General features: G+C 42.7%; 1 protein-coding gene across 2 annotated transcripts in view; it reads left to right on the forward strand.

Annotated features, from left to right (window-relative positions):
- LOC139558801 (oxysterol-binding protein-related protein 10-like) overlaps nt 1–12,658 on the forward strand; it is an 84,239-nt gene that overhangs the window by 13,929 nt on the left and 57,652 nt on the right. For both annotated transcript variants that reach the window (XM_071374235.1, XM_071374236.1), the window contains exons 3-5: nt 3,606–3,685; nt 7,405–7,476; nt 10,818–11,009. In XM_071374235.1, the coding sequence (XP_071230336.1) occupies nt 3,606–3,685; nt 7,405–7,476; nt 10,818–11,009 (344 nt within the window). The remainder of the gene's footprint in view (nt 1–3,605; nt 3,686–7,404; nt 7,477–10,817; nt 11,010–12,658) is intronic.

Here is a 12,658-nt window from a genome sequence, read left to right on the forward strand (position 1 = left end):
GTGTACAGTCCCAGCTGTGAATGTGTCCTTTCTTTTCGTGATGTGGATGTCCTTGAATCCCCCTTCACAAACTGTCAAACGTCAAGTCACTGGAGAAGGTGCATATTTCTGTGAGCCAATAATCTCCCTTCAGGTGTCCTTGGTCGAACATTTGATCTCAACTCTTAATAAACATTTTGAGTTGAATTTCAGAATGTCCTATTCAAGCCATGTGGAATTATGTGAGATCTGATACAGACGCTAAAGCACAGGCTTCGTCTTCATCGGATATCCAACCAAGGCAGCATAGGGTAATTAGTTTTAGTCGAATAAGCGGGAGCATTATGTTTTGAGCTTTGCCCGGAGCCATGCTCATTGCTCCAGAGTGTATGAAATAAAAAGGTGAAAACAGCATGAATTAAATCCTGTTTGAATTATCAAATGGCAAATTTTAAAGCTGTTGATCAGATGATGCCAGGAATAAGACACGAGGGCTGTTTAGAAGGGTCAAGTTATTCTCACGGCTTTTCAAGGGGGCTAATTGAGATGCCTGACTGCATACCAGACATTATTGTGACTTATTGAAGTAGTATTATTAAGCAATAAGGCACGAGGGCCTGTGGTATATGGCCAATGTACTACGGCTGAGGGCTGTTCTTATGCACGACGCATCGCGGAGTGCCTGGACACAGCCCCTAGCCGTGGTATATTGGCCATATACCACAAACCCCTGAGGTGCCTTATTGCTATTATAAACTGTCTACCAACGTAATTAGAGCAGTAAAAATAAATGTTTTGTCATACCCGTGGTATACGGTCTGATATACCACGGCTATCAGCCAATCAGTATTCAGGTCTCGAACCATCCAGTTTATAAAATATTTAATATTGCCTAGAACAAATTCAATCTCATCCAGAATAAGGATCCATATTACTTCTACATACTAGGGATGGCAAAAAGAAAGGAAACACCAACAGAAAGTGTCTCAGGGCTCAGACACACCAATGTCATTTGCTGGCAGAGAGTACTTAGCACTCTGTTCAGAGATGCTAGCTTTAATTTGCGAACTGGGTGCACATCGATTTTTACACGTGGAATCAAGTGAAAATGTCAAGTCACACGTCTATAGCGGGTGGTAGCAAAAACACAGCTTGCTGAACGATGTGTGTGACTTTAATAGGGCGTAGTGCCAGAATAGCTTCGTTGCGCCTTGGCATAAATTCTACACGTGTCTGGAACTGTTTTGTTGAAAGTGGTGAAAAACGCTGTCAGGCGCCACGCTAGAATCTCCCGCAAGTGTTCAATTGGGTTGAGATCTGGTGACAAAGGCTGCGTTTACACAGGCAGCCCAATTCTGATGTTTTCCACTAATTGGTCTTTTGACCAATCACATCAGATCCTTTCACATCAGATCTTTTTCAGAGTGGATCTGATTGGTCAAAAGACCAATTTAGTGATTTAAAAAAACAAATATATTTTTAACCCTTGCACTGCGTAGGATAAGCCCCGGGCTTATGTTCCTCCCAGCAACTGCAATAATCCCTACTGTCCCATAGTAGTCATGTTTAATAACTTCCAGCAGTTATGAAGTACATATTCAGAGTACTGCCCTGTCATATTATCTCCATTCACCTTAATCAGATCCCCCACCAGCTCCCTCAAATGTATGAGACTATTATTTTAGCCAAGAACATCCACTCGATCACCTGTAATTAGCATCAGTGTAATTACATGGTCATGGTTAAATGCTTGAATGGCAATGGATAGACATTAGTGCCCTCTCTTTAGAGCCTATATTGAAGCATACCTTGACCCCCTTGATTGAAATGCAGAGATGGTGTTATTTAAATGGCATCTGTATTGTTGATTAGGACGGGAGACCGTCGTTCCTCTGTTGCAAATGGGTCGGACTGTGTTGTGCTGCTTGATCTCGTTTGCCAAAACAAGCGTGGCTCATTCATCAACTGAATGGAAACTGCCACCCCTCCAACTCCAAACCAGGGACCTTTTTTGAACAGAACACCAGCTTTGAATCTTTGATTAGCATTGGCAGTCTTTTGGGGTTACCTTTTTAGACCGAGCACAAGAACCACCTGGTCTTCGCTAAGTAAGGATTAGTGTGCAAGTAGCTCATGTTAGCGACTTAGCGTCTTTTTCGCCATTGGAAACAGGTGCATATTTGCATATAAACATAACCGCTCGGCACTGCCAGATCCACCTCTGTTCATTACAGCTAGCTAATTATGTACAATGACGGCAAAGCTTGTATAAATCAAGACCCATAATTGCTGCTCTAAATGTGTTGCAGATTCTAAACTGAGACGTTTTGAAAGGAAAAGATATGCCGCTGATGTAGAAGGAATCACTGGGAGGGGAGGGTTTTAACAGACAGCTGGGTACAGGTGTTTCATTATGAATGGCCTACGTGAACACAGCCTTCTCTTGAGAGAGCAGAGGAGCTGTTCACTGGAGATGTTCACTGTTTTAAGTGTCCCATTTGACATTTGTTAGTGTGGATGTGTCTCCTTCTGCCTCCTCACTCAAGCGACTTTTCAGGTGCTTGAAAAATAGTGTAGGCCTTAAGTGATTGACAGAAACTCATGTCACGGTGCTCAAATGAGGCCATTACCGTTCCGAGAAATGACTCTTTCTCGAGCTAAACTCGCATGAATAGATTCAGCATTCCGCACTCCATCGTTTATGATCGTGCCCATTTGTTTCAGTTAATCACTATAAAGGACTCCAGGAGTCCAGACAATGCTGCTATATTCGGTTCCGTTGCTAATGAAATGTTCTTATTTTCTCCTTGGAGCGTTACCATGGAGACTGGAGACTTTGGTATATACTATCAAATTGTATCTCACTGAATAATAGGTTGAGATGCTGAGTTGCTCTTGAAGTAAAGTTTTACCAGTCAGTCACAATGATATCCACAATTGGTCTAGCTTTGTCTAGACGAAAGAGGTTGTACCGTTTGTAGACATCAGGCTGGACAAAGCAGGCTCTGCCAATTAATCGGTTAATGAAATGAGACGGGCTTATTGGCGTGTCTGGCCTCGGAGGGCAGTTTACTGTCTTGTAAAACAAAAGGGTGAGTCACCTTTTCCATGGTTGGTGTTTGGATAACAGGCTGTCTCTGGGCCGCAGTGAAATGTCTGCCATTTTAGCTAATCGCACAGACACTGTTGCCCCCCCCCCCCCCCCTTCCCCATCATTGAGAGTTTAGGTTAAAGATCAAGCTTTCCATCAATCTGAAAGTGTGTCTTAGAATATGTTTTAGTGAGTTGTAGAATATGAACACAGACACTATTGTAAAGTTCAGTAGTTTACAAGCCCCTACACAGGGAGTTTGGGATCGACATAAACAAACCTGATGCACTACAATTGTCAGGCCCTGACCCTGTAACAGAATACACAGCACATTGGCTGATAATGTGTCAGACACACATTGGATGTCAATCTGAAAAGTGACATGCGACACATAATGACACACATTTTGTGATGACTGCCTACATATTGAACTGACCACTAACTCGTATAATGACGATGTCCTATTTCTCCCATTGTGACGATGATGGTTATCGGATAATGAACATTTTGATTCGCTCCTTTTGTGTCTCCGTAGCATCCGACGCCAAAGAGCAGCGGTTCTGGATGAACCAACTCCAAGCGTGCGCCAGACGCCACTCCGACAGCAGTGCCAAGGTATGTACAACGCACGTGCACACACACACACACACACACACTGCAGTCACTACTTAGGTCTAGCTCCTGGAATATGTCCCTCAGGAAGAGCAGTGCAGTGACAGGGAAGCCATGACTTTCCCTTGCATTTTTATTTATATTTTTTCAAATTTAACCTTTATTTAACCTTTTTTATTTAACTAGGCAAGTCAGTTAAGAACAAATTCTTAGTTACAATGACGGCCTACACCGGCCAAGCCCGCACGGCGCTGGGCAAATTGTGCGCCGCCCTATGGGACTCCCAATCACGGTCGGTTGTGATACAGCCTGGATATTAGAGACTGATATACCGCTGAGTTTACAAATCTCATCGCAGGTATTTCCCACTTCTGTAAGCACAGCTCAGATTGATTGAATTACTTGGGTTCAGGCACCTTTTGAGGAAATTAAATTGCTGTAAATATGGCTTTTGACAGATGGCTTGAATGGACAACTATGGTATTAGTGTAGGGGTCGATAGTGGGAGAAGTGAAGTAGTTTGAGAGAAAGTAGCTTTGTGGTTGTGAGATTTTGTTGCAAACCCTTGTTGTTGGGTGCACTGTTGGCACACTGAAACGGCAAATGCTCTTTCCTATAGTGGTTGGATTTTGGAATTGTTTAGCTTTCATGCAGTCTCAATGCACACAGCAGGCACAGTAGATAACGTTCATAGCCTTCAGAAAGTATTCATACCCTTTGACTTATTACACATTTAGTTATTTTACAGCCTAAATTGAAAATATTAAAAAAAAATCTCCCACCCAATCTACACACAATACCCCATAATGACAAAGTGAAAACATGTTTTTAGAAATGTTACCAAATTTATTCAAAATGAAATACAGAAATATCTCATTTATCTGAGTCAATACATGTTAGAATCACCTTTCTGGGTAAGTCTCTAAGAGATTTTCATACCTGGATTGTACAATATTTGCACATTATTCTTCAAAAAATGATTTGAGCTCTGTCAAGTTGGTTGTTGATCATTGCTAGACAGCCATTTTCAAGTCTTTCCCTAGATTTTCAAGCCAATTTTAAGTCAAAACTTTAACTAGGCCACTCAGGAACATTCAACGTCATCTTGGTAAGCTACTCCAGTGTATATTTGGCCTTGTGTTTTAGGTTATTGTCCTGCTGAAAGATGAATTTGTCTCCCAGTGTCCGTTGAAAAGCAGACTGAACCAGGTTTTCTAGGATTTTGGCTGTTTTTTTTATCCTAAAAAAACTCCATAGTCCTTGCTGATGACAAGCATACCCATAACATGATGCAGCCACCACCATGCTTGACAATATGAACAGTGATACTCAGTGATGTATTGGATTTGCCCCAAACATAACACTTTGTATTCAGGACATTTTTTGCAGTTTTACTTTAGTGCCTCATTGCAATCAGGATACATGTTTTGGAGTGTTTTTTTATTCTGTACTGGCTTCCTTCTTTTCACTCTGTCATTTAGGTTAGTATTGTGGAGCTACAATGTTGTTTATCCACCCTATCACAACCATTAAACTCGAACTGTTTTAAATTCACCATTGGTGAAATCCCTGAGCGGTTTCCTTCTGTCTTCCTGGCAACTGAATTTGACATTTTAGTAATTTAGAAGACGCTCTTATCCAGAGTGACATTTAGGGTTAAGTGCCTTGCTCAAGGGTAAGACATATTTTTTTTTCTCTCACCTAGTCTGCTTGAGGATTCAAACCAGCAACCTTTTGGTTACTGGCCCAACGCTCTTAACCGCTAGGCTACCTGACGCTCAGAATTTCAGAAGGACGCCTGTATCGTTGTAGTGACTGGGTGTATTGATACACCATCCACGGTGTGATTATTAACTTCCCATGCTCAAAGGGATATTCAATGTCTGCTTTTTTTGTTTTTTTACCCATCTACCTACAAGTGCCCTTTGCTGGGGATTGGAAAACCTCCCTGGTCTTTGTGGTTGAATCTGTTTGAAAATCAATGCTCGACTGAGGGACGTTACAATTATCTGTATGTGTGGGGTACAGAGATGAGGTAGTCATTCAAAAATCACGTTTAACACTATTCTTGCACACAGAGTGAGTCCACGCAACTTATTATGTGATTTATTTTTACTCCTGAACTTATTTAGGCTTGCCATAACAAAGGGGTTGAAATAATTATTCACTCAAGCTATTCCAGCTTTTCATTTTTAATTAATTTGTAAATATTTCTAAAAACATAATTCCGCTTTTGACATTATGGGGAATTGTTTTGCGGCCAGTTACACAAAATCTCAATGTAATCCATTTTAAATTAAGGCTGTAACACAACAAAATGTGGAAAAAGTCAAGGGGTGTGAATACTTTATAGAGGCTCTGTATACCAGATGAGTAATTCTAGTGTAGACACGAATGCTTACCATCACCTCGGAGAGTGATCCTCTCTATTAGATTCCACCTTGTCTTGGCACCGCTCGTACACTTGCTCCTCCCTCCTCTACCCCTCTGACTCTCCTGCTATCTTCTCCCATAGGGCTCTGCGGCTGCTACAGTAGGACTTATGGGAGTCAGCTATTCCCTTTTTTAAAAATAGTGTCATCCCTGATCCTCTGTCTGTTTGAGAGTGAGGGGTAACCTGGGTACGTGCCACCTGGCAATAGCTTCGAAGTGGAACCCTTCCAAACCTATGAACTCTTTTTATTTCTGAAGTTTTTGTGTGGGAAAGTCTGGGAAAGTCCGATTCAAGTCGAGGTCTTGTTGAATCAGGACTGCCACCTGAGCGTTTCGTAAAAAAAAAAAAAATTACTGCAGCATATTGTGTTGTCTGTATTAAAATGTTTTTTTTTCCTTTTGTAGGTAAATTTGTTCCAGCAAATGGCCAATTCTTCAGCATACTATATTTTGCTCTTTCTCTTCCTTTCATTCGCTCTCTCTCTCTCCTTTGCTTTCGCTCTCCCTCTCCCACCATCTCCCCATGTCTACAGACTGATTTGTGTGAGTGCGCACCGCAGCAGTCTACAAACAATGCTCTCTCTGTCTGCATCTCCTCGCGCTCCCCTATTATGCATCAGCCCCATTTCCTCCACCCCTGCCTCGTGGCACAATAACTCTCATAAATATTGTTCCTGTTTCCTGTCAAAAAAGACAATCGAAACACGTTTCCTTATGTAAATGAGTTTGTGTTAATCCATTGCCAATGTAGACTTGATTTGGAGAGTGAATAGAATTTGGGGCGGTATGGCTGGTTATGGACTCCTGCTCTCTTGGTATAATAGATAAGAGGGTAGCAGACCATGCATTCACCATCTCTGGAGCTCCTGTACAGCCCTATTGTTGGTCTCTGCTGGCTATGCACTGTGTCTGTCCGGGGGTACATTGAAGCCAGTCTCCATGTGACAGTGGAGTATCAGCCTCATTATGGAGTTACCCCATCCTCTGGATCTCTGCTGTGGGCCTTGACAGCCTGGTTTGGAAGTCACTGGGTTGTGAAGGGAACAGTGAAGATTTAGAACCTACTGTATAGTAGTGTGGCGACCCAGTTCATTTTAACAGTGGACGGAAGAAACTTAATCCGTTTTGCATCTGGGTCATGTTCATTAGGGCACATTTAGTTTTGTAATGGGAAAACAAAAATGAGCTTTTCTTATTAGACAAGTTCAGGTTATATCTTTCCACTTCCCCAGCTACTGAACACGACCCTGTACTGAGTTCTATGTTTTTTTGTGTGTGTTTGGCCTTAGGTCTGGAAGTTTAAGGGATCGGATGAGAACCTGAGTGCGGAGGGAACGACGGGAGGCAGCCAGGAGGGGCTGGTGAGTCAAGATGCACCCGTCCACACCTGAGCTACTACCCTGTACCAACAACTCTCCCTGTACAAATAACTGATCCAGCACAAACACACAAATAGACATAAATACACTTATAGGGTTGTCCATGTCTTCATCTCTCGTTGTGTCCTGGTTCTCACTTTCTGCAATCCTCCATATATTTGAAAGTGTAGAAACAGCCTTTATGTTCTTGAATACCAGCTTGAAAACTTTCATTGCAAACTCTCACACACAGCGCATTAGCTATTCACTTTTTCAAAAAGTGCTGCACAGTTGACTAGACAGAAGTCCAATTATACTCCTTAACTTGGATCAGTAAGGGGAAGGCTCCCATAAGAAGAGGAGTTTTTTTTTCCTCGTGTCAAAAGCGGGTGAGCTTTTTTGGGTTCCTGTACCGTGACAGACAACCGTAGTAGTCTAATCGTGTCTAAGCCTCCCATTCTGCCTCAGAGATCAGTATCACATCTCCTCCAAAGTCTAAGATGTATTCCTAGCTTAGCATAAACAATCTACAATAGCCTGAGCACTGAAATACACTTGGGGAATGAGGGAATTTCTGTTCTATAGTTTTTATTATTGCCAATGCTGGGTGTACAACTGATAAGTAAACTGCACTTTCCTCAGTTTAGCTGCTTATTTACGCTTTCGGTGGAGATTTAAACTTTGTATTCAAAAAGCTGTCACGCATTTCAATCAATTTCTTTCAATGTGTCGGTCACCAGTTACAAATGGCAATCCTTTCTCTGGTGTATTGACAATGACTTTCTTTGTACAGTAGTTGGTTCGTGTAAGGAAGAAAGGCATCTCTTATTGCCCGAGGCTACGTTTTGTACCACACTGTAGTGGAAGAGCGGATTCTACTGTGTTATAAAATAACTCTCATTTGATGTTTGAAATTCCTCTCACCCCGGCTCTTTTGTGGAAGTAATTCCCTACAGAACCCTTAGAATATAATTTATTTTGATACAGGAGTGGTTTTCTCAGGCGGGTATTCGGTACCAGTCTCTCTTTCAGGTTCTTCTTAACCGGCCCAGCTCAGCCCCACTGTAGATACATTAGATACATTTCAGTAGATTATTTCTGTCTTTTAGATACCGTCTCCTGACCTATGTGGTGCCCACCACCCACGTTCTGTTATGGAGGGCCAAGTCAGCCTAAGCAGGAAGGGCACACCTGTGAGGGGCAGACGTGCCTGTTGGGACGAGGGGAAGGGAGCATGTTGAAATACTGCTGAGGCTGTGTAAGTGGAGAGTGATTGCATTATGTGTACCGTGTATGTAGATTCAGTCACTCAAGTGTTTCCTAATAGGGAAAGGCATGAACCAAGCGGTGGTAAATCTTTACCCTTCCCAAATTGGAGAACTAATGGAATACAGAAATTGGAGCGTTTCCTTAGTACACTTTTTTTTTTGTACCCTCTGAAAGGTAGAACAAGTAGCATAGTTCACAAGCTTGAATCATTTTTGCAGGATTCATAAGTTAGCCTTACTAGCAGATTGTAACAGGCTAATGTGTTGCTCCATTAGCCATTACAGGATAGGTGATGTTGGGAGAAGCATAGAGAATTTTCGACCAACCTTAAATTGGCGATACTATATTTGTTCTCGATTCAGCCAAACATGTACCTTCAAAAATGTCAGTATCCATTTGTAGGTGCTTTGTTTGCATTTTGAAAATGCTACATTTTTATGTGTATGCCTCCATCTTGTTTATTTAAAAATCTTATCTCATTGATTGACACAGGTGAGTGACATGCGGCGCCTTGGGGTAGACCCACCTGTCTCAATCAATGAGGAAAGATTTGTACACATTGTTGGATTACTTCATGGAGAAAAAAAAAGAAGCATTTTAATAACGGAGCATTTTATAATTTCAAATGAAACGCCTGCAACTGGACACAACATTTTTAGAAGATACATGTTTGGCCGAATCAAGAACTAAGATTGTATGGCCAAGTTAAGGTTGGTCAAATTCTCTGTGCTACTCCACAAACAGTACCTATCCTGTAATGGCTAATGGAGCATCACATTAGCCCGTTAAAATCTGCTAGCTAACGTAAGCCATGCATGACAGTAACTTTTCCTCTCCCAGCTTCAGTGATACAGGTGGTTCTCTCTCTTTCTCTGGGTTCGGTACTCGTCCTCATTTGCTCCCTCTCTCCGTCTCCATGACTCTGCCATCTTCTCACTGTTGCAGTTTTTCTGAAATGCCTGCAGCTCTGTGCCAGTTTTAGAGAGGAGAGACCTGAGCTGCTATTGGACACATCTAAATGCTGAGTGTTCCCCCATCTGATTTACTCACTGCTGTAGCTTCATGGCCCTGTTCTCACAGAAAGCTGCCGTCTCGTGATTTGAAACGTTGTTAGGGTGAGAATTTGAATGATACACATACATACTTGCGGCCATTGGAAATAAAGTATCCTGCACTTTCCTGCAGTGTCACAATGTGCCTTATTCCGTTTGTGACTATTATGGCTCTGTGGTCCTGGGAGTGAGAGTTGCTGCTTCCAAAATGGAAGCCGAGTTGTTTCTCCTCCGGTGAGCAGTGCTCAGGGAGAGAGTCGTTTATTTGATCTATTTATCTATCTTGCCTCTGCTCTCTCTCTCTCGACTGTGCTGTGCTGTGCCCAGACCTCTGGTATCCAGGGTGGAGGTGCGCGGTCTCTCTGGAACTGCTGTAAATTGATGGAGGGTTCCGACGGGTTCCGACTGAGAGACATGGCAGACAGTATACAGAGGGCAGGGAAATGGAGAGACGGAGCAAGGGAGAGAGGGAGGGAAGGCGAAAGAAGGAAGGAGATAACCGGATTTGATTTTGTTGGTGGTGTAGAGCTATAAAGAAGACGGAAGGCAAAGGTCCACTTTTTAAGTTTGGTTGGTGGCTTCTTACATTTCTGTTCGTTCACCTCTACGTACCTTATTTGCTCTTGTCAGGAGGGAAGTAACCTGAAGCTAATTTAGGAGTTGAGTTCACTGGAAAGGTGGTAGCTTTTGCTCTGGTTTTGTTTGGGGTTTGTAATAACAGGGAGGCCCAGGCTAAGGTTTAGTCACGGTTCTCCTCATACGACTGAAATGTGGACCCTTTTAAGGAAACCACAAGGTGCAGTCTTCGGTTTGCTGCCCGTCGTCAGGCATTGGTTGCAACATGGTTTTCATATAGTACCCAAGCTTATTCAAGAAGGCTAAACCCCCTTTTTTTTCTGGTTTGACTCACAAACCATAGGATACAGGGGAATGTTAGAAGATAAAAATAGAAGTAGGAAGTAGTGGGTGTGGCAGTTCACATATCCCTCCTCACTCTTTTTTGTTGTTGTCTTTCTCTCTCAGGGCTCGTCGTCTTCCGGTCGGTCCCGTAGCGTCTCCCTCCTCCCACCAGCCTCCTCATCGCCTGGTATCCAGAGGCACTTGGCGTGTCCGGGCACACCGAGCAACATCGTGACCATCACCCACCACAAGTCCCCAGCCGCTGCTCGACGGGCCAAGAACCAGTATCCCGGCCGACTACTGGAGGTCAAAGAGGTGGGCTGAACCTGAAACTGTCCCTCTGGCTGTATTGATAATTCTTTGTCGTAGGCGCTAGGGAGACTGCCAAATTCATCACAATGTCTGACAGATTGGAGTCATGGAGTTTGGATTTTTAAATGTACTATTTACACAATAGGGAATATTTCTGTTCAAAGTACATGACGCAGTCATTTTAAATTGACCACAACATTGACCCCAACAACTATTATTTTAATACTGCACCATATTTCTTGTCCTATGTGTTCAGTGTTTCTGCCTACCCTCAGGTTGGCCATTGGTGCAATGAGTTCAGCAACAATTTTTTTTGTCCTGGCTTCTGACCCTATCAACATTGACTGCACTGCGCTCTATGTCTGTAGCTTTAGCTGGCTTGGCGTTTCTCTGTATATATCCATACTGCTTAAAATGGCATGCGACAAAGGGGAAGCTAAAAGGCTAGCTCAGCGTTTCCATAACTCGCTCCTGGGGACCCCCAGGGGGTGCACGTTTTGTTTTTTAACAGTACTACACAGCTGATTCAAATAATGACACCATCAAGCTTTGATTATTTGAATCAGCTGTGTAGTTCTAGGGTTAAAAAAACCAAAACAAAACCTGTACCCCTTGGGGTCCCCAGGACCGAGTTTGGAAAACGCTGCGCAAGCTGATGGTGTGCCTAATGGATTGAAGTCTGAACTGGAGAGGTGGTGTGTCTGAAGAGGATGAAAGGGCATTATACCGGTAATTCCAGTTTTTGCGAAAATGGTTGAGTAACCAATTGCCAAATTTGGCATTGATTTGCATGGACATTTTGGAGTAGTACTTTCATGACTGAGAACCCCTCCGATTACCATTAGTCATCCTCCAAAACGCACTCTGTACTTTGTTGTATGTCTCCTTTCTTTAGGGGAAAATTCTATCAGTGTCAGACTGTGCTAAGCGGGCCCTGTACTGCATCAATTATACCCCATGGAGTTACCAACCTGCCAGTTCTGGCCACAGCCTGGTCCACATCTGCTCTGTCTTCATGCTCGGATAGCCTGGTTAAATCAGACTGAACACTGCACTTATCATTGTGAGCACAGCATTCAATCTGTGTTAACCAGGCTATTGCTCACATGCATTCATTCACAAATTTCTGCTTTTCGCCCTGGAACGACTTTCTAGCTTTTGTTTAGTTATCCCTAGCGGTCTAGTTTTGTTCCTCCTATTGTCAGTGGGCTGTGTACTTGTCTGCTGAATTGTATTCAAGTCATCTTATCTATATAATTCAGCTGATGGGAAGACTTCCCGAACTGATGACAAAGCGTTTTCTAGTATCAGACGAGAAACAGTTTTTCGTCTAAGCTTTGCAAAAAGTATGCCTAATATATTTTTTCAGGAGCGTCGGTAGGTACATTGGGTAAAATGGGAAATTACTGGAATGAGTGATGGATTGTGTATACTCTGATCTTTAGAAAAATGTTGGCTTTGTTATTTTTGTTAATTTATTATGTCTTTTCCCTGAATTAGAGTTCAGGGAAAATAGTTTTTTGTCATTGTTCTGGAGGCAGCTCTGCATAGTGATCCCTAGCTGGCACAGCCACAAAGTCATAAAATCTGATTTTAAACCGAACCTTATCCACACTGCTAACCCTAATGCCTAACCCTAACCTTAAATTAAG

The sequence above is a fragment of the Salvelinus alpinus genome, chromosome 29, assembly GCF_045679555.1.
Source record: "Salvelinus alpinus chromosome 29, SLU_Salpinus.1, whole genome shotgun sequence".
Lineage (NCBI taxonomy): Eukaryota > Metazoa > Chordata > Actinopteri > Salmoniformes > Salmonidae > Salvelinus > Salvelinus alpinus.